Raw genomic sequence first — 19,180 nt, 5'->3', positions numbered from 1 at the left:
TCTTCATGTGCACTGGTTAATTTATTATAAAAACTTTTAAGCACTGATATCTCAGATTTTTATGTTTGACAAAATCTGTTCTGCTTCGAGGCAGGACGGCTGTTCCTTGAAGTTTTGTTAGTCTTGGCATAATTTGGTAGGGATTAAAATAACTGTACGTCTGCATTTGTTAACAGACTATTCAAATGCATCCAGAACTTGATGTTTGCACTTCTAGTGCATGAGTATTCTTTTGTAACATAGCCAAAGTGCTTGCGATATCTACTGTTCAAGCTTCCTTTTCTTTTCAAAGAGGCATCAGAATTATTTTCATGTCAAATTTGCAGTAAACTGCTTGAGTGTCACCCTTTTTTTTTCAAGATGTCCGACCAGGTATGACTGAAAAACAGGATGAACTCGTTCTTAAACAAAACTCATTCCGATATCATGTAAAAGGCCCCTAAAAGTTTTTATTCCCGGGGCATCACGCTTTGCTCTCCTGTCTGAATACTATAAATTTCAACAGCGTTGAAGCAACAGCCCTCTTTTAACTGCTTCGCTGCCAGTGAAATAACGACTAGACCACAAAAAGCACATATTCTAATATTTTCAATTCAACCTAAACAAAAATCTCTATATACAGGGTAAATATTCATTTGTGTCGGTATCAATTACTGCGTGACTAGCTTATGATATGAATGGGGGAGGGGAAAACAAAACGCTAAACCTGGGCTCCTGGCAAAAAGTAATACCTATAGATAGAACAACACAAATACACGAGGAAATTTTTACAGTTACTTTATAACCATCCTTTTGTCTTTTAAAGCTTGAAGCTCAGTAGATTCTATCATATTGGTCATTGTTAGAACTGTCTTTGTCTTGATGCTACTTTTCGACATTGGAAAAGTATGTCGGACAAAAATATTCACCAAAAAAAAATGAATGTTTCTTGGCCAGCTTCAGTAATGAAAGGGGACTGAGTTTAGATGATGAAACAAAGGATTATGTTGGCAGAAATACCGGAGGTCAAGTATATTCGTTACATGAGGTCACACAACTTAGGTAATATTCACGGTGAAAATTTGCATATTTGAGCGGTCGAACTAAAACATCATTTCTTGAAAACTAAAATATATTTTCACAAAAAGACTACACCACAATTATAAGGACATATTGGGTTACAAAATATGACAGTAGGAGTGAAAACGAATCTTGGGCGACTTGGGCGACTTGGGCGATAAATATTTTAAATTTGTTCGATGGACGCTGACATCCTCTCTTAAGACATTTTTAAAAATTAACTCTCTCAAAACCGAAAACACCAACACGCTAAATGCGAAGTATGTTTAAAGCGAAACTTTCTTACTTTAAACTAAATCATAAGGTAGAGTACCCATGTTTTGCCTACCAGCAGTGCTGCGAACATCAAGGCAAGGCTGATGTACCAAGGATACTTCAAGCCTTGTCAATAACATTTTTACATATTTCAAAGCTGACAACAAGGTTACATTTGATTCGTTCGTGTCTAAAAAGTAGGAAAATATCAAATGCTTCCTATTTTAGCAGTTCATTTATTTTCGAATTCTTTTTTTAGGAAATTTATGAAACCTTATAGTTCTACCGATCTATCACGTTACAAATTATCATTGAGAAATGGGTAACAACTTAGCAAAAGAAGCTTAACATTTCAGTTCTAGTTACATTGAGGAATTTTCGCTTTCTCGTCGTAGAAAGTCGATTTGTTGATTCTATTAAGAGCACCTCAGTAATCTGAGTGGTTATTTAGAGGGTTCTAGGTAGAAATGTTGGAATGAGACGGAACTAGTTAAGTCACGAGACGTCTGAGATCTAATGTTCTTGACTGATATAACGTACTCGTGCTCATTAGAACCGCGGCCATGTTTGACTGAAACTCCACATAAGTACATACTCTAAAAGTAGAAGTGGTACGGATAAATCTCGCTCAGACGGCGCCAATCATAACGAAATGGATTTTTGCTGAGCAAAAAGGTCTCACATGCACACACACTGCTGGAAATTTCATCAGATTGTACTTTGAGAGAACTTGAGACAACTTTGCTCTAGGATACATCACAACTGACACTTGATCATGAAAATGCAAGGAATTCTTTCTTAGAAACTGATCCAAATTTGCGGAATTAAGACTTATAGAGAATTTACCCCATGAGCTCTGATACTGCTCGGTACCTATTTTTAGATCACGTCGTTATCGAATAGTTTGAGTTTCTCAAAAGAAGGGGACTTGGACCTAGATACCGTGTCTCGCACCAAGGCCCTTCTGGAGTTGCTTTCAAATGACATGCCCATGAATATAAGATCGCGCTATTTCTGATTGGTTCGGTTTAAAAAATACCCATTTGGAAATCAGTCGGAAACGTTAGGCTGGCGTCTTGCGTAAGATGTCATATCCATTGCTGTTTAGTCACTCGACTACAAAGAGCGGCTGAACAGGAGGTAGGAGTGTCATTGTTCCACTGAGCAAAGAAATCAGTCTCCCGCTTGAGGAAATATCGACAGCAGGTAGGCCGTAGGTGGACTTACGAGAAATGTTTAATGATTTATAGCATACCGCAACTGTTAGGCATACAGGACTCATATAAAAGGGAGAGGTAAACGTGAGCATAAACTTCCTAGACAAGTCCTATCCTGACCCGTGGTTGTGTTGAGTATGTTTCTCCCTGCGGAAAATGCAAAGCTTAAATAATGCAATAGATTACTCGCTCACAAACATTCCGAATTTTTACTCTGAAAATCAAGAACTATTGGCAAGACGTCTATCAAGCGTGATAGAACTTTTGATCCCTGAAGACAGAAACCTTTAATTTGTTCAACATTTCCAAACACAACGCACTGATTTCATCGCTGATTCGAAGAAAGTCGATGGTTTAGAAGTTATGAGTCGTAGTATTGGTCATTGACTTTGAATTGCAGGCAAATGTGTTGAATAATCTTTTGGTCTGAAAAGAAGTAATGCAATGAACAACAAGATCGGTCAAACGATAATATGCGGAAAGCTATTCTCGGAAGTCTAGCCAAGCGTGTCGCCAAGAAATTCTAAGAAATTGATAGAAAGGTAATAATCTTTATAAACACATATGATGTGAACTTGTGATGTTTCAGACACCTTGGTCAGTCATGATCAATTCAGTTCATTTTTCAAACTGTTTTAACTTATTTCGTAACCAGTTATCGTCGTGGATTCGTGTGTTTCAATTTTGCCCGCCTTGCGACTAAGTTCTGTTGAAACGCTTCGTAGTCTATCAAATTTTAACACTGAATCGTTTTCAATTTGCCACACCGTTGATGATAAGAGAGTCGCTTTACTCCTTATAGTGATGAGGTATGTGTATGCTTACACGGCGTGTGATTGTAGACAATAATCAGTTCTAAAGTGACGAGGCAATGCTTTACAATGACATAAACTTAACTGATGCTAAAAGGGCCAGTTATTGGAAAATAGCCAGTTATTGAAAAACAGCCATTGCGCAGCATTGCCAAAGTGGGGCTATTTAGCATCCCAATCAGGAATTAAGGTTTTTTGCTCTCTATTTCACTGCAATTGGCTGGGAGAGTTATGTCATTTGCTATTTCAAAGGCGCAAAACATCCTTCTATCAGAAGAAAAAGTAATAGTTACAGATCCAAGTGCTTGGGACTTTGCAGAGTCATGCAAGACTCTGGTTCTGTCTACAAGGAGTGTTATTACTCCTCAGAGCAGAAATCAATCTCCCGATTGAGGAAATATCGACATCAGGTAGGCCGTAGGTGGACTTACGAAAAATTTTTAATGACGTATACAATACCGCAAGTGTTTGGCATACAGGACTCATACAAATGGTAGAGGTTAACGTGAGCATAAACATACTAGACAAGTCCTATCCTTACCCTCGGTACTATTGAGTATGTATCCCTTGCGGGAAATGCAAAGCTTAAATAATGCAATAGTTCGCTCACTCACGAACATTCCGATTTTTCACTCTGAAAATCAAGAATATTGGCAAGCCGTCTATCAAGCGTGATGGAACTTTCGATCCCTGAAGACAGAAACCTTTATACTGTTAAGCATTTTTAAACGCAACGCACTGATTTCATCGCTGATTCGAAGAAGGTCGATAGTTTAGAAGTTATGAGTCGAACTATTGGCCATCGACTTTGAATTGCAGCCAAATTTATTAATTAATCTTTGGGTCTGGAAAGACTGAAGTAATGCTATGAACAACAAGATCGGTCAATCGATAATATGCGGAAAGCTATTCTCGGAAGTCAAGCCAATCGTGTCGCCATTTCTAAGAAATTGATAGAAAGGCAATAATCTTTAGACACATATATGATGTGAGCTTGTGATGTTTCAGACAACCTTGTCAGTCAGTTCAGTCTATTTTTCAAGCTGTTTTAACTTATTTCGTGACCGGTTATCGTCGTGGATTCGTGTTAATGTTTCAATTTTTCCCGCTTTGCGACCAAGTTTTGTTGAAACCCTTCGCTGTCTATCAAATTTGATCATTGAATCGTTTTCAATTTGCCACACTGTTAATAATAAGGAAGCTGCTGAACCCCTTATAGTGATGAGGTATGCGTATGCTTTCACAGCGTGTAGTTGTGAACAATAATCAGTTCTAAAATGACGAGGCAATGCTTCACATTGACTTAAACTTAATGCTGAAAGGGCCAGTTACGGAGCTCAAGGCAAAAAAAGATAGCCATTGCACAACATCGCAAACGTGCGGGGGCTATTTGGCATTCCAGTCCGAAAGGTTTTCTGCTCCCTATTTCACTGTAATTACTTTAGAAAGTAATGTCATTGGCGATTTCAAAGATGCAAAACATCCTTGCATCAGAACTGAAAAAGCAATAGTAACAGATCAAAGTGCTTCGGACCTCGCAGAGCCTTGCAAGACTCTGGTTCTGTGTTCCATTACCGTCTAATCTCTACTAGAAACACGAAGCATGATGGTGCTCCTAGAAATACTGAGAATGCCAGCTTAAATCTCACTCTAAATCGCTCTTAACTTCAATTCTTTTGAGCAGAATTTAAATTCTTTCCGAAAGATTCATGCCTCTTCAGAGAAGAATTTATCATTATAGATTCTTCGTCCCCAGAGGAGAATTATAATTCTGAAGAGAAGAAACCTGGTTCTTAGAGAAAGAATTATGGGTCTTCTCCAAAGGTTAAGAATTCTTAAAAGAATCTCGTGTATGTCTGATTCTTGTTAGAAGAATACTACTTTTTCCCACAAGAACAAAATTCTTTTGCCAAGAACCAATTAATAAGGTATTCTTCAGAGAAGAAACACTGCTCTCCTCCCAAGATGATGACAAAAGTCTTTTGCTGAGAACCATTTAATGGCGTATTCTTCTTAAAGGAAACACTGCTCTCCTCCCAAGATGATATCCATTTAAGGAAGGAATTGTGGGTCTCTTCCTAAGGTTAGGAATTCTCATGAGAAGAATCTCATGTATGTCTGATTCTTGTTGGAAGAATACTAGTTTTTCCCACAAGAACAAAATTCTTTTGCCAAGAACCAATTAATAAGGTATTCTTCTGAGAAGAAACACTGCTCTCCTCTCAAGATGATATCCATTTAAGCAGAATCTCATTTTTCAAGCAAGCTTATCAGAAGAATTACTGCTCTTCCCTGAAGACACAATATTTGTTTGGGAAGAACGTCAGTTTCTGAGTCTCCTCATGAGAGTTTTTGTCACAGCTTCACTCAAGAATGAATGTTTGTTTTTAAATTGATTGTTCTTCACAAGATATTGACTTTGCTTGTTTGAATAATCACATTCACATGCATTCTAGCTGATAAGTCTTTGTGCTCTTCTGAGGTCTGAATATTCTATTGAGAAGAATCTTTTGCCTTTACTGGGTTTTGTTGAGTTATTGAAAGGATTGATTTTCCTCCAATGCAGTAAATTACACTGAAAAGAATCTCATTTTCTTTGGATCTATTTTTTAACATACAATCAACATAACATAAAACTAATTCACATATTTATAATGTATGCATCAAGTTATCTATGAACAACTATATTAGCACTCACTGTATCGCAAACATTCCCTGATTATCACCTCATTTTTTGTATCTTGTAATTAAATCATATCACTTTTAAATCATACTCCATTTTTTATCCATTTTTCAACAAACAATTTACAAAAATATAATTAACTTACATATTAACAACAACATGATGTATACATCAAATAATCAATGAAAAACAATATCAACATTCACTGTTATTGACAACTTTCAATTTTTATCTACATATCTCATTCTTTGTATATTAGTTGAATATATCATTCCCTGATCATACACTATACCGTTCATCACTTTTACAATCTGCATCAAAATAATTGTTGTACATCAGTGAATTTATAGCACGCCAATTGTAACCCCTGGTCCTTTCCTATGACCTCTTCCTTAGCTGAGCAATCCAGTACTTCTCTGTTCACAAACATGATTGAAAGTGGAAGGGGAATACTCAATTTTGAATCATGCAAAAATAGCTCATTTTTGTTGCAAATTGAAGTCTTCAAGTACATAATTCGGCCCCATTCAATTGTAATTTATCCTGACCTCGAGCTCTACAACTGAAATTAAATTTGTCAGTCCTGCAACTAGTAGATTATACATGAACAAGGTTCAATTTTCTTTCAAAGTTCTTGAAGAGCACTTCCTTCTAACAGCTTTGTTGACAGCATGTTTCCAATGAAGGTTAGGTCCAATTAAGCAGGATTCAGTTTCTTGGACCTCACCTTATTGATACGACATTGGCAGAAATATTGGACAAGATGGCGGGCGCGCTTGCGCATTTCGCCCATAATGGCGTCCAAACAATATAGGAAACTGTATGGAAATTTGTAAAATTTGTAAAATATAACAATCAGGAGCTCATGGTCCCGTCTGCTCTCGATCAAGACATATTCAGTATTGATTCTGCTATTCATCAAACCTCACAGTGACTCGATAAATAAAAACAACTTACTTCCCGAGCCAGTTCTTTTATCATTGTCCATTGACCTAAGTCGCCATACAGTTCTTCAAAATCCGTCGTTCTCCATCCCAAACACTCGCCTATTACAGGAAAGTGCAGCAATGAAGTTTACTGCTCTCGATCGAATTGACTGCTACTGAGTTCGAAGCGTCAAAATATCCTGTAAAATTGTCATTTCCTCCCATCAAAGAACTTCCCAACGCGCCAGAATATCCCTTATTTTCCATGTTGAGTAAGTGACGAGACGCCATGTTGAAAACTATGACTGAAATGGTTAAACAAGAGCAACGCTGATCTTCGAATCATCGGCCATATTTGTTTATGTTCTTGCTGGGAAATAAATTAGTTCTCAGGTCCTTTTCGGAATAAAAATATGCCAGGCGTTAAATGCAATTTCAGTAATCTTGGCGCGAAAATTTAATAAAAGCAAATCAAAATTCTGACATCATATCATCGCTCTGCCTCGAAAAATCCCAAAGATTTACTTGCAGGTCTTCTTTCCTTTTTCTTTTCATCAAATAGAAGATCTGCGGTGCTCAAATTGTGTAAGTCATGGTATGAAACACGCTTCTTTGCAGATCGAGCCGTGATCGCCGCCATATTGAATTCTCTTGATAATCTATCGTTCCGGAGTGTAATACGATATACCGCTGATAATTGTTAGCGGGCTCGAAATGTCCTTGATTTCTGGCGATGGAGATTTTGTCGATCGGTCGACACCGAAATGTTGTAACAAGACCCCACCTGACACTTCGAATATTCCTATTGAATCACTCTGTACGAACCCAGATTTGAATGCCCTCCTAACGTACAAGTTAACCTTGGAGCAGAAAACAGTATTGGCCGCTGAGGTCTCCTTTCTCACATGAGATCGAAACAAGGCAATGACAACCTATTAATCGGCGCACTTTTTTGAAAGCCGATAGAAACGTTTATTGAGCCCGCGAAACCGAAATCGGATATAGGGCGGTTACCAAGCGCTTAGCATCGACCGCGTTACTCTTGCCTGCTAGCACAACAGATTCCAATGACAAAAATTTAAGGACTATTTTGGAACTGCTCAAACCTCCAGATGAGTCTTTCGCTTCCAAAGTTATTAATTTTGGTGTTCTGTTGACACGACAATTTAATATAAATTATCGCGGCTACGACATCATATTTCGTTTTCCCAGCGAATCGTTCATGTACCTACTCCATCGCTGTATTGTAGCAAAGCTTTATCAGACTTCATCAGATGATTTGGTCTATAGTTATTAAAGTTACTAGCAATAGAGGTTAACTTAATAAAATTTTGGTTATAAGAGATTCTGCCTCTTATCTAATGAATTCTGAAATTGCGATTCTTTTCATAAGATCTGCAATTAAACATTCTTTCCAGAAGAACCTTCTACTTCTTTGCCTGCCAGAAAGAATCCTCGTTCTTGAGAAAAAGAATTCCGGATTCTTGTGACAAGAGTTACTGATTCTGTTCTTAAAGCTTCGTAAGATTTGCGATCAAATGTTCTTTCCAGAAGAACTCTCTGCTTCATTGCTTGCTGAAAAGAATTCTCGTTCTTGAGAAAAGAATTCCCGATTCTTGTGGCAAGAGTTCCTGAAATTGCAATTCTGTCCATGAGATTTGCAATTAAACATTCTTTCCAGAAGAACTCTCTACTTCATTGCCCGCTGAAAAGAGTCCTCGCTCTTCAAAAAGAATTCCCGGTTCTTGGGGCAAGAGTTTCTGAAATAGAGATTCTTCTCAAGATACATTACCAGCAATGCGAGTCATATTGCGTCTCAAATACCGTACGTCAATCAAAGATTACTTTCAAAATGGCTTCCCGAAGATACAAAGAAATGTATGGGATCTGAAATAAAATCTTATTTTTTGGCAGTTTAAATAAATTAAATTCTACGTGCCGACCTCTCGTTGATAAATAATATGCAACTGCACTACGAAGCGAAAGTTTTTTCACCGTTTCGTTTATTCGTCGAGCCGCGGAATAGAGGTAAAATAACAAAGATCTTCGGTTGTACTTCCTTTATAGTTTCATCCAAATACCTTCACTTACCTTCACTTCCATGCTTTGAGCTGTCCGTGTGTTTCATGCTTTCATCGGTGCCGACCCCTCAAAATTTTCTTCAGTTTACGATCTTTCAAATACGTTAAATAAAGCCTTCCATGATAAAATAGGAGGCCGCAAATCAATCTTGAAAATAGGGCTTTTTCACTATTAGACGTAACCTTTACCTGAGCTCGCGAATGTCCTGTAGGACGCGAAGAACGACCACTTTCCATCGTTTTCTTCGTGAAAAAAGTCGCCATATTTACTTCAGCTTAGCAGCCTAGCATTTCCACGCTTTTTACCGCTGTTTTAACAATCTGCAGACTCCTACAAGCGCCAAATCGCGCCAATTATAAAAAACAAAACTTGTATCACTGTGAGCTCATTCCAGTCTGAATCGTCAAAAAATGTCTGATGTTTTGCCGAAGGCTCCCACGTGCTTGTCCACAATGGCCAGTCCTTCCATTTTACTAGGTATTCAAAGTCCTGAAATTGTCAGAGATTGATTAGAGCTGTTTATGAACTTACTTCGATTGTAGTATAAATTTCATCCGAAGTAAAATATAGCTGCAGGAACATAAAAGGGTCAATACACATACCTCGTTCTTCAATCTTCGCCGGCTGATAAGTCTCTCCACAAAATAAACTTTAGATCCGCTTTTAAATTTTCTCCTTCCTTTCAAATGAACTTCTAAATCCACTGTAGAAAGAACATTTAGTGCTTTATAATCAACTCGATTCCTCCGCGGAAATCTACTTCGCTCCATGTTTACATGAAATCTGACGCCATAGCGCATGAACAGTAGAACCTGAAGAAACTACTGACCTCGCGGACCGCGGGAGTAAAATGTCTCGGATTGCTGGTAATGATCAGATGTAATGCATTCTTACCACAAGAATTCTCTCTTCTTTTCAATCTTGTTTCAAGAATCTCGATTCTCCTTGAAAGAATCACCATTAATGATTGTTCTGATAAGAATTTTGGTTCTTAAGAGGAGAATATGCTATTTGGGGAATTTAGAGTGTCTTCATTTCTTACGCTTTTTATGCTACTTACTTGGAGTTAAGCAAAGCAAGGTGGCACGTTGCACCGCAAATAATTCTATAACCGTTCAACACCTAAAAGATCAAGTTTCGAAAACAACACTACCTTTGCAAGACGTTATTTACAATGTAAACATTATAGTCATTTTTGAGGGAAATCCTTAACGTAATTGTAGGAAAAACCTTCTTCGGCAAGCAGTTACGACTCTTTCGGGGCTTTCCCATATCCCCCTTTCCTATTGACGAAAATGTAGACCATTATTATCTTTTCGACTCCGTAATTCGAAGTAGGTTCGGAACTTAAATACATAGCTAGGCCAAAAAAATCTGAAAATATTTATTGAAATGTATTTTAGGAAGCATTCAAAAAATAATTTTAAGCTCTTTCATTTCACAAAGCGATAGCATCAGAGTTAATAGATCACGTGAAAACTTTGATAAATACGCATGTGCTTTTTTCAAAGGCAATAAGATCGTCTCGGTTAAGGCTGGAAAGAGGCAGCGCTATTGTTGTCTGCGTTTAGTGCGGTTGTTGATAGGAATGCACTATACTTGATTTTAATTAGGAAGATTATGCAGTAAATAGCATATGCGAGAGCGTAGGCATGTAAACTTAAATTGTGAAAACTCCGCTCACTAAACCAACGTTTTACTTTTTGAACAGAGAGGAGAATAAAAAGGACATAATTCTTCCTTGAGGAAGGTCAGATGTCAAAAATACTGCTCCCAAAGAAGTAAGAGAACACGATGAGTGGTAGCAAGGACAAAGAAGAATCTTCACCTCGTCTTGCAGAGACCATGCTTTATACGTCAGAAGAACTTTCCTCCGGCTCTCCATCGATTTACCGCCTTCGCATGAGAGACGAAATGAGACGCGGAGAAGCAATGATTGCAAAACAATCCATCGGTAAACCTTACCGTATCGGGCGCGGAGAAATTGAGAAAGTGTTCATGGTGGTAGGAGCAACAGGAGCTGGTAAGTCTACTTTGATCAATGGTATGGTCAACTACGTTCTAGGTGTGCAATGGAATGATGAATTCCGCTTCAAGCTCATCACAGAAGAGTCCAAAGCTTCACAAGCCCACAGCCAAACTCAGTACATAACAGCATACACATTTTATCCCATGAAAGGCTCAGCAGTCCCCTTTGCATTTACAATAATCGACACTCCTGGTTTTGGTGGAACGGAAGGACTAGAGAGAGACAAGAAGATCACTGAACAGATAAAAGAGTTCTTCTCCATTGCCCCACCTGATGGTATAGATCATCTCGATTGCATTGGGTTTGTTGTCCCGTCTTCACAGCCACGTCTTACTCCAACGCAGAAGTACATATTTGACTCAATACTGTCCATATTTGGAAACGACGTTGCCAAAAACATATTCATGATGATAACATTTGCAGATGGCCAGCGCCCTCCCGTCTTAGAGGCAATCAAAGAAGCTAACATCCCAGGCGGAGGTGAAAGGTTCTTTAAATTCAACAATTCAGCTCTTTTTGCAGAGAACAAAGACTCCGATTTCGATGAAATGTTTTGGAAAATGGGTCTCTCCTCGTTTAGGAAGTTCTTTGAAGAGTTCCCCAAGGTAGAAAGCGTCAGCCTGCGCCTTACTAAAGAAGTTTTACAAGAACGTGAAGAGCTCTACTGTTTGGTAGAAGGCCTAAATGACCAAATTACTCTTGGCCTAAACAAGATTGAAGAGATACGACAGGAGGAAATCGTGCTCCAACAACGCGAGAAGGAGATTCAAACAAATAAAGATTTCACCTACAGCATTGATGTCACGAAACCAGTCTACACCAGCCTAGAAGGAACTGGCCAACACACCACCACTTGCATACCTTGTAACAAAACATGCCACAAGGACTGCATGATTCCTGATGATGACAGAAAGCAGAGATGTTGGGCCATGGATAAGTTGACGGGAGAATGCAGGATCTGCCCACGAAAATGCCACTGGTCAAAGCACAAGAATCGCCCATACCTGATCGAATATAAAACAGAAACTGAGACAAGAACAGTCGAGGACCTGAAAAAGAAATACCACAGAGCCGTGAAAGAAAAGGCCACTTCTGAAAAAATGATGAAATCGATAGAAGAATCTCTTCAGAAAGTGCACGAAGAAGTCCTCACCATGATCAAAAAAGCTCAACAAAGCCTTCGTCGCTTGGATGAGATTGCCCTCAAACCCAACCCTTTGACTCAAGTAGATTACCTGGAGATTCTAATCGAATCCGAGAAAGCAGAAGCCAAGTCTGGATGGAAACAACGTGTGAAATATCTTGAAGTCGCCAAAGGTCATGCCGAAACACTGTCTAAAGTAAAAGATGAGAAAGAAAGCCAAAATCTTATCAAAAAGTTGTCCAGAGATGTGGATGTCCAGGAAGAGGAAAAGACAAGGGATGCAATGGAGAAATTATCCCTCAGTGGAGAAAAATGGTACCATCGCTTCAAGTTTTGGTAACCAGTCTCGTCTTGACAAGTACGGTAACCTTGAGTTTGAAAAAGTTCCACTACTTTAACCAAGAAACAAGGATGAAACTTATTACTCTTTCCTAATTGTGCCCATTCATTTTTTTCTTGTGATAAAAAAATTTAAATCACACGTAGTTATGACTTGAATAGCATAAACAAGAGCGGCCTGAGGATTAATTTTCAGCAAATTCTTACCAGTTTGACGGTAAAATTTTCAGAAATCCAGGCTGCATTCTCTTTTGACTTCCACGTGAACCAAGCTTGTGTACGTCGGCATACATTGGGTTCTCTTCGGTACAACTAAAAGAAACAACTTTGTGACCAATCTATAAAAACGTATCCTAAACTCCTGAGTGTTATATTGTTGATGTGATTTACGAATCAGATTTTCTTCGATAAGAAATCGAAACTCTCTAATAGAAAAGTTAATTACCAACTGAATGATGTGGCTTGCAGTAAGCCGAACTAACCCTAAGCAATGTACCTTAAGTGGATCAATCAATACTAAGGCAACAGTTTATTTAGGTGAGAGACCCTTAAAACCTGAGCAATAAATTTAACTTAGTATACATTTTTTTCCCTTTTTCGATTTGCATTTTTGAGGTGAATTTCAATTGTGGAGATAACTTCGATATTCTTTGATAAAATGTCAAAAATATCTGAACTGATATCCAAACACTATTAAGCATTTCATGTCATCAATCTTCTAGTTGAAGAACATATTGATGGATCCTTTTTTAATGGGATTGATTAACGGGACTTTAAAAAATAGAAAAAAATAAATTAGGAAATCAAAAAAACCAATCGTTTTACAATGTTAATTCGGACCAAAACAGGCTCGTGTAGCTTGCAGAATACAAATTCAAAATGCACGAGGTTACATGCATTGTTAAAAACTGAATAGGGAAGGACATCCTGTGAGATATCTCATTTCTGATTTACTTGCTCAAGCTTTTAATTAGCTCTACTGCAGCATACTTTCGGTTTTCTCGTGACTGCTTTTGATAGCTTGCGGTTTTTAAGCACTTTCTTGTGTTCCGGTGTCAAGCATTAGGCATTCACCTGCGTTTTTAAAAATTTCGTTACCAAGTTAATTCTGAAAAATTAGCAGGTGAACCGATGACTATTCTTTGAAGAGGCTACATGTATCATGTAGTGTGCTTGTGCACGATTCAGAGAATTACTAGCCAGTTTGCAAAACATAGCCTCCACTAGCTTGTTGTCTGTAATTTAGAAAAAGAGCAAAGGATAAATACTCAGAAATGTTAGCAACCATAGACTGATTCTGGTTCACCTGTACCTCTGCCGATGTCTCTTTTGTATAAATTGTACTTATTGCAAAAAGTTATACATCGGCGGTACAGGACGACGAGATTAAGCGACCGATTCCAAGAATACCTTCGTGATCACGACCTACACCACGAAAAAAAATGACCAAGAATCATCCAATCAGTCTCTATTTCTAGGGGCCAGCTACGCTTGGCGAAAATAACTGCAACCCAAGAACTTATATGCGTCCAGATTCCTTGTATTCTAGTAAACAACGATTTACATACGAGGATATAACCGGCGACGATTCGGAGTTATTGCTTCTTACAGGATAGCCCCAAAATCCTTAACTAAAAATCAACGGCAAAAAAAACTACGAACGACGCTCAAGCGGCGCGCATGACAAGGGAAACTGCGCCCTAAGTAAATTTTCAGCGGCTCTACAGGCTGTAAGTAAATTCAACGAATCATACACTAGTAACTAGTGTGTGATTCGTATACAATCTGAGCAGCATGTAGCAGTCTGCGGCCTTTCCCCACACCAAGGCAGTTCGGAAAGCTGCAAAACTATAGAACATAAATTTATCTTTCAAATTGGCACTCATAATCCCCACGATATCAGTGAACGCTTTTCATTCAGCTAATTTATTTTTGTTTTTCACGTTACCATGTTCCCTCCAATAGCATTGATGTACATTTTGCTGCTTATAAAACCAAATTATCCGGTTTCAATCTGACTATTTTTAATTTTTGTTTTTAGTCCAGCAAATCATCTGTGGGACTTCCTACTTTTCAGCCGTCTTAAAAGAAAGACCTATGCCTTATCTATTACTTTAATCGGCACGTGTGAATGGCTATAACACGTCATAAAGATGCCCGCATTTAAAAACTAAACTTTCTTCCGTTCAGAACAAAGTACTCTAATGGAACTTGTCTTGAGCACACATGTTAGAGCTCCCTGCTTGTGTCCGATAAAAACAAGATTTCTCAAGGCATATGTCTAAAGCAGGTTTTGGCGAATTGGGCAGTAGGGGCAAGCTCGATTCTTTGGTGAGGTCACGGCGTAAATTCAAATATCATTGGCTACTTAGGTAACTATAGTAAGCCTGTTTGTTGTTTGTTCTTGTGTGCGCTTAGTAAACAATTTCCCTTATCTGACAAGTGTAAGTTTTCTGAATATAGCATATCAGTCTCGATTCGGAGAAACATACCCGCTAAGTTTTAACTCGAAATCAGCCATCGCTCACTATCTTATACGATTTTCAGTCAGGCTCGTGCTTCGCCACAGCTCAGATGGTGGGTGATCACCCAGTGGTGAGGGGGGTGGAGTGCCTAAAGATTACACTAGGTTTTCGCATGAAGACGGGCAATGACCGCCCTTTAGGTGGCCTGGCAAGTAAAAATTGTAGGAAGGGGGAGGGAGGAGGGGGACCGTGGGGGGGTTGATATAAAGGCTAAAATTGGAACGCAGTCCAAGGAATAGCCTATAGTTCAGGGATGGGGAGGGTAGGTCTTGGACTCTTCAGTAAACTGGAGTTTGCTTAGCGGTTGAGAGCGCTGTTTATCATGATTGGCATTCAGGCTCATAACCTGCCACAGCTCGGCCGGTGGGCTAAAACCTCGACTTCTTGAGAGTCGCTGAGGGTCAAAAGCACCACGGGTAGAGAGAAGGAATCGATTGACATCGCAAACACCTGCCTGCTAGGTTTTCGCTCGATGGCGGGCATCACCCGGAAATCCACTCAAATATCTGTTAAGAGTTTTTGGAACTTTCAGCAAATCTTCGCAGATATTAAGATTGACCGGAACGTTACACCCCTTTGAGGGCAATTTCATCCAGGCGTGCAGGCTTTGCTGAGCTTTGAACATCATCGAAAAGACATTTTATGCACTTCCGTAAGATTCCCTTTTAGTTTCTCAATCATGCCTTCCGCTTCGTTCTTCCTTAACTTAGCTACTTCGTATTTCTTTTTAAGATCTTCTGAGGTTCTCGTCTCAATGACTGTTTCGTACTTAAAAATGTAAGGAAGATACAAGTGATGACTCCAATGGCAATGGTTTTTGCAGACTGTGCAGTAACCACTCCCGTCCAAACTAGAGAGGGATTTACGCAATTAAGAAAATGTAATCTTTGGTCTTTCGACGTAGTGGGCACGTATTGTTTATCTATTTTATGACATAAGTAAGGTAAGTTTGCGTAATACTAAATCTGAAAATCTAGTCAACTTTCTTCACCCTTAACGACTTTGACAGCCTATATATTTTTTTTCTAATTCATATTCTCCGACACAGCATTTAATTTACACTAACAATGGCCTCTATATATGAAACGAGTTTGGTTTTCTTCCATGTAAAATAATAAAGATGAAAAAGTAAAACTCTTGAGCTGGCTTTTTCCCGCTGGCTATGTTTCTTTTCGACAGAAATAACTGAAGTACAGACAGACGTTATTTCGTGATATCGGTCCTGTGATTTTGTACCACGTCACGTGAAGTAGACAATCAGATTGCCCATTAATTATTTAAAAAATTATAAAAGGGTTTTAAAAAGTTAAAGGGTTATACAAGCTGTTAACTGAAATTGATTGAAAACGCTTCGATTTTGATCATGTGACCTTACACGTCACGCTTGTGTACATGTGTAGTACTTTGAGTGAAAGCAGTTCTATTTCGGGGTCTGATTATTCGGATTTTGAGGCCTCGATGGAAGGTGAACATAATGAAAGGGTTTATTAATTAATCTGTTGGTAAAATCAGGCCCTGGAAATTTGAACCGCAGGACAAACGTAACCCAAAAAGAGCGCGAGAGTCAGAGGAGGATCAAGAGCGCGTGCGCCGCGGCCGCCTCAACTAAGAAAGCGATAATGGTGAGTGCATTTACGATTGTAAATAAAGTATCTGAAAATCAGTTGCTTATTGAATGTAGGTGCGATCAAGTGAAGAACGCCAAATGTGCATACTCTTGAATACCATAGGAGCGAAGTGTTTTTATACTACACGCACGCACCATCCGAAGCTAAGGGGTTTCACTGACTGAAAATATAAACATACACGCTTGTGGAGGTGAATTGGATGGATTATACACGGTCACACGCGATTGCATCGGTTTCAAGTTTTCTTGCGCTCATAAAAAGGTGTTTCTTGTAACATTTACAGCATGTTTCTGTTATTATTCACTTCCATTAAAAGTTAATTAAACTTAGGCATACGATTGAGCTATATAAGCTGCTCACTGTTAGTTTTAATCATTCCTGGGGAACCCTCAGCCAGAGACGAAACGCATCGAAAGAAATAGAAAAAAAAGTTACAACAGTAGGAAGTCTTCCTTTGTGCTCACTAGTCTCCGGTAACAAAAAATAAAAAAAGGACAAATCTTGGGCTTTTCCGGAACGTGGAGGAAGAGTTTCGTTCACGAAACCAGATGACGGCCTCCCATAATACGCGACAACACTTTGCGTTTAGTCACGCTCACTCCAGAACCGATGGGCCTGAGGTCACAGTGATATACACCGGACAAAATCTAGAGTCAAATACTTTTCGGCTCGGACTAAAAAAAACTCTCTTTAAGTATAGGACTCGACACTGGTAAAGAGGAAAAAATTATGGGAACATATATTTTTTTTAAAGTTGTTTGGAATGGCGTGCAAATTACATGTGGCCCTGAATACAGACTTGCGATCCGTCGCGTTTCGATTATTCAAAACTCGTTATTTTGTTTCTCACCCGTATTTCGTAGTCTTTAAATGGTGGCCCATGACAGAATGGAACAAATCTAATTTTTTTTCCGCTCGTAAATTTCGGCAGCAGCTGAAAGGCCGGAACGAAGTTGTTACTTTGACGCTTTTCACTGCTCTACACACGCGTGACGTATCACATCACATGATCTAAATCTGACCGTTTTCAAAATGCCTGTCGATTAAGCGTCAAAAAAATTGCAGAAAATTTGATTTTGCACAATGTATCGTTAATTTGTTCATTTAGGATTCTTTAACCTAAGAGGAATGTATTGGGACAAAAAAAGGGAGAAAAATTTAGCGTCAGTTACCCTTTAACACGCTAAGTTTCTTTGTTCCTTAACACGCGAGCTTATTTTGTACAATCCAGCTTACTTTTTTACTTGTGTTTGTCAGCTTCTTAACAAATTATTGTGAGAATGGTGTTTGTAAAGTGTATTACTTACAGAATATAAGTGAAAATGAAGACGATCTTCTGTCGTATCCGAAAGTTGTAATAACAAAAAACATTCACGGCAAATCACGGCTCTTTTGCTCAGGATTTTCACAAGGAATTCAGTGAGCACGACGTATTTCGCAAGGTCCAGAGGAGCTCAATTTGAACACATGAATTACTTTTTGAAAAATTAATTATTACCTTTTGAAATATAAATCCTTATGGCTTCATGAAGTTAATAAGCCCAGTACCGAATCTTTTTTAATCCTTAAGCAACGGTTTTCCGGCTCCATGTCTCCTACGCGATCGATGTTCGTCACTCTATGCAAACCGGCATTTTTAAGCGTTAATTAGCCGGCGCAAAGCCAAGCTTTCCGAGCGAAGCCCGCGTGCTATAAAATTGGCACGGTCACCGTGTTATATCGTGCAAACACGTTCCTTTGTTTCTACCGCGCGAAGAAAGACAATGACTGCGAAGTTAATGAGGCAAGTAACTTACAAGCAGCCAACTTGTTAAAAGCTCGTTATTTTGTTTTAGCGTGCTAGTGTACCGTGTGCGTGCGTTCACCTTATTCCCTGAAATCCCGTGGAGGGTCACATATGTTATCACGTGGGTGTTGTGAAATACCCGCTTGAAGTGAAATCTACAACTACAGAGTTGGAACATGGAAAAAATGACTAGTGGATCTTAGCAATTTTTTTAGATATAATCGTAGAAAAAAGGAAGGAAAAACAGAACCCTGTTCAAAAAAACAAATGAAGGCAAAAGAGTGACAAATGTAATCGCTGTAGAAAACTCATTAACTGAGGAAACAAAAAAAATCTCGCGGCGTTGCCCCAGGGAAACCTCGTGAAATGATGAAAACGTCGTCGCTATCATTTTTATTCGAATGAATGAATTAAGAATGTCGGTACTAATTTAAAAAGAGGTTTCAGTTTTTTTTGTTTTGAGCGAATTGAGACAATTTTTTTGTAGTCTAAAAGTGGAGTCGTCACTCTGTAACAGGTTTAGTGAAACGTTCGTAGACATAGCGAGTTGCGAAGCGTGTCATTGAGTGAATATGGAGGTGTGCTGTTCTTTTAAGTCTAGGAGGAATGTGTGGATTTGACACCAGAGACAGGAAAAAAGAAGCACAAATTATCCCTTTACTAGCCTGTTCAAAACCAATTTCCAACCATACAGC

At 38.8% G+C, this 19,180-nt stretch overlaps 1 protein-coding gene across 1 annotated transcript; it reads left to right on the top strand.

Annotated features, from left to right (window-relative positions):
• The first annotated feature begins 10,828 nt into the window (after positions 1-10,828).
• Positions 10,829-12,547, top strand: LOC131788037 (uncharacterized). The gene has a single exon (XM_059105118.2). It carries the CDS (start codon positions 10,829-10,831, stop codon positions 12,545-12,547), a length of 1,719 nt encoding a protein of 572 aa, XP_058961101.2.
• The last annotated feature ends 6,633 nt before the right edge of the window (positions 12,548-19,180 follow it).

Source organism: Pocillopora verrucosa, chromosome 12, assembly GCF_036669915.1.
Source record: "Pocillopora verrucosa isolate sample1 chromosome 12, ASM3666991v2, whole genome shotgun sequence".
In the NCBI taxonomy this organism is placed as follows: Eukaryota; Metazoa; Cnidaria; class Anthozoa; order Scleractinia; family Pocilloporidae; genus Pocillopora; species Pocillopora verrucosa.
The sequence above is the reverse complement of the archived record's forward strand: the minus strand, read 5'-3'. Positions and strand labels throughout refer to the sequence as shown.

Bases quoted from the DNA above. Each gene is read 5' to 3' on its own strand.
- LOC131788037 (XM_059105118.2), top strand. From the start codon at position 10,829: ATGAGTGGTAGCAAGGACAAAGAAGAATCTTCACCTCGTCTTGCAGAG.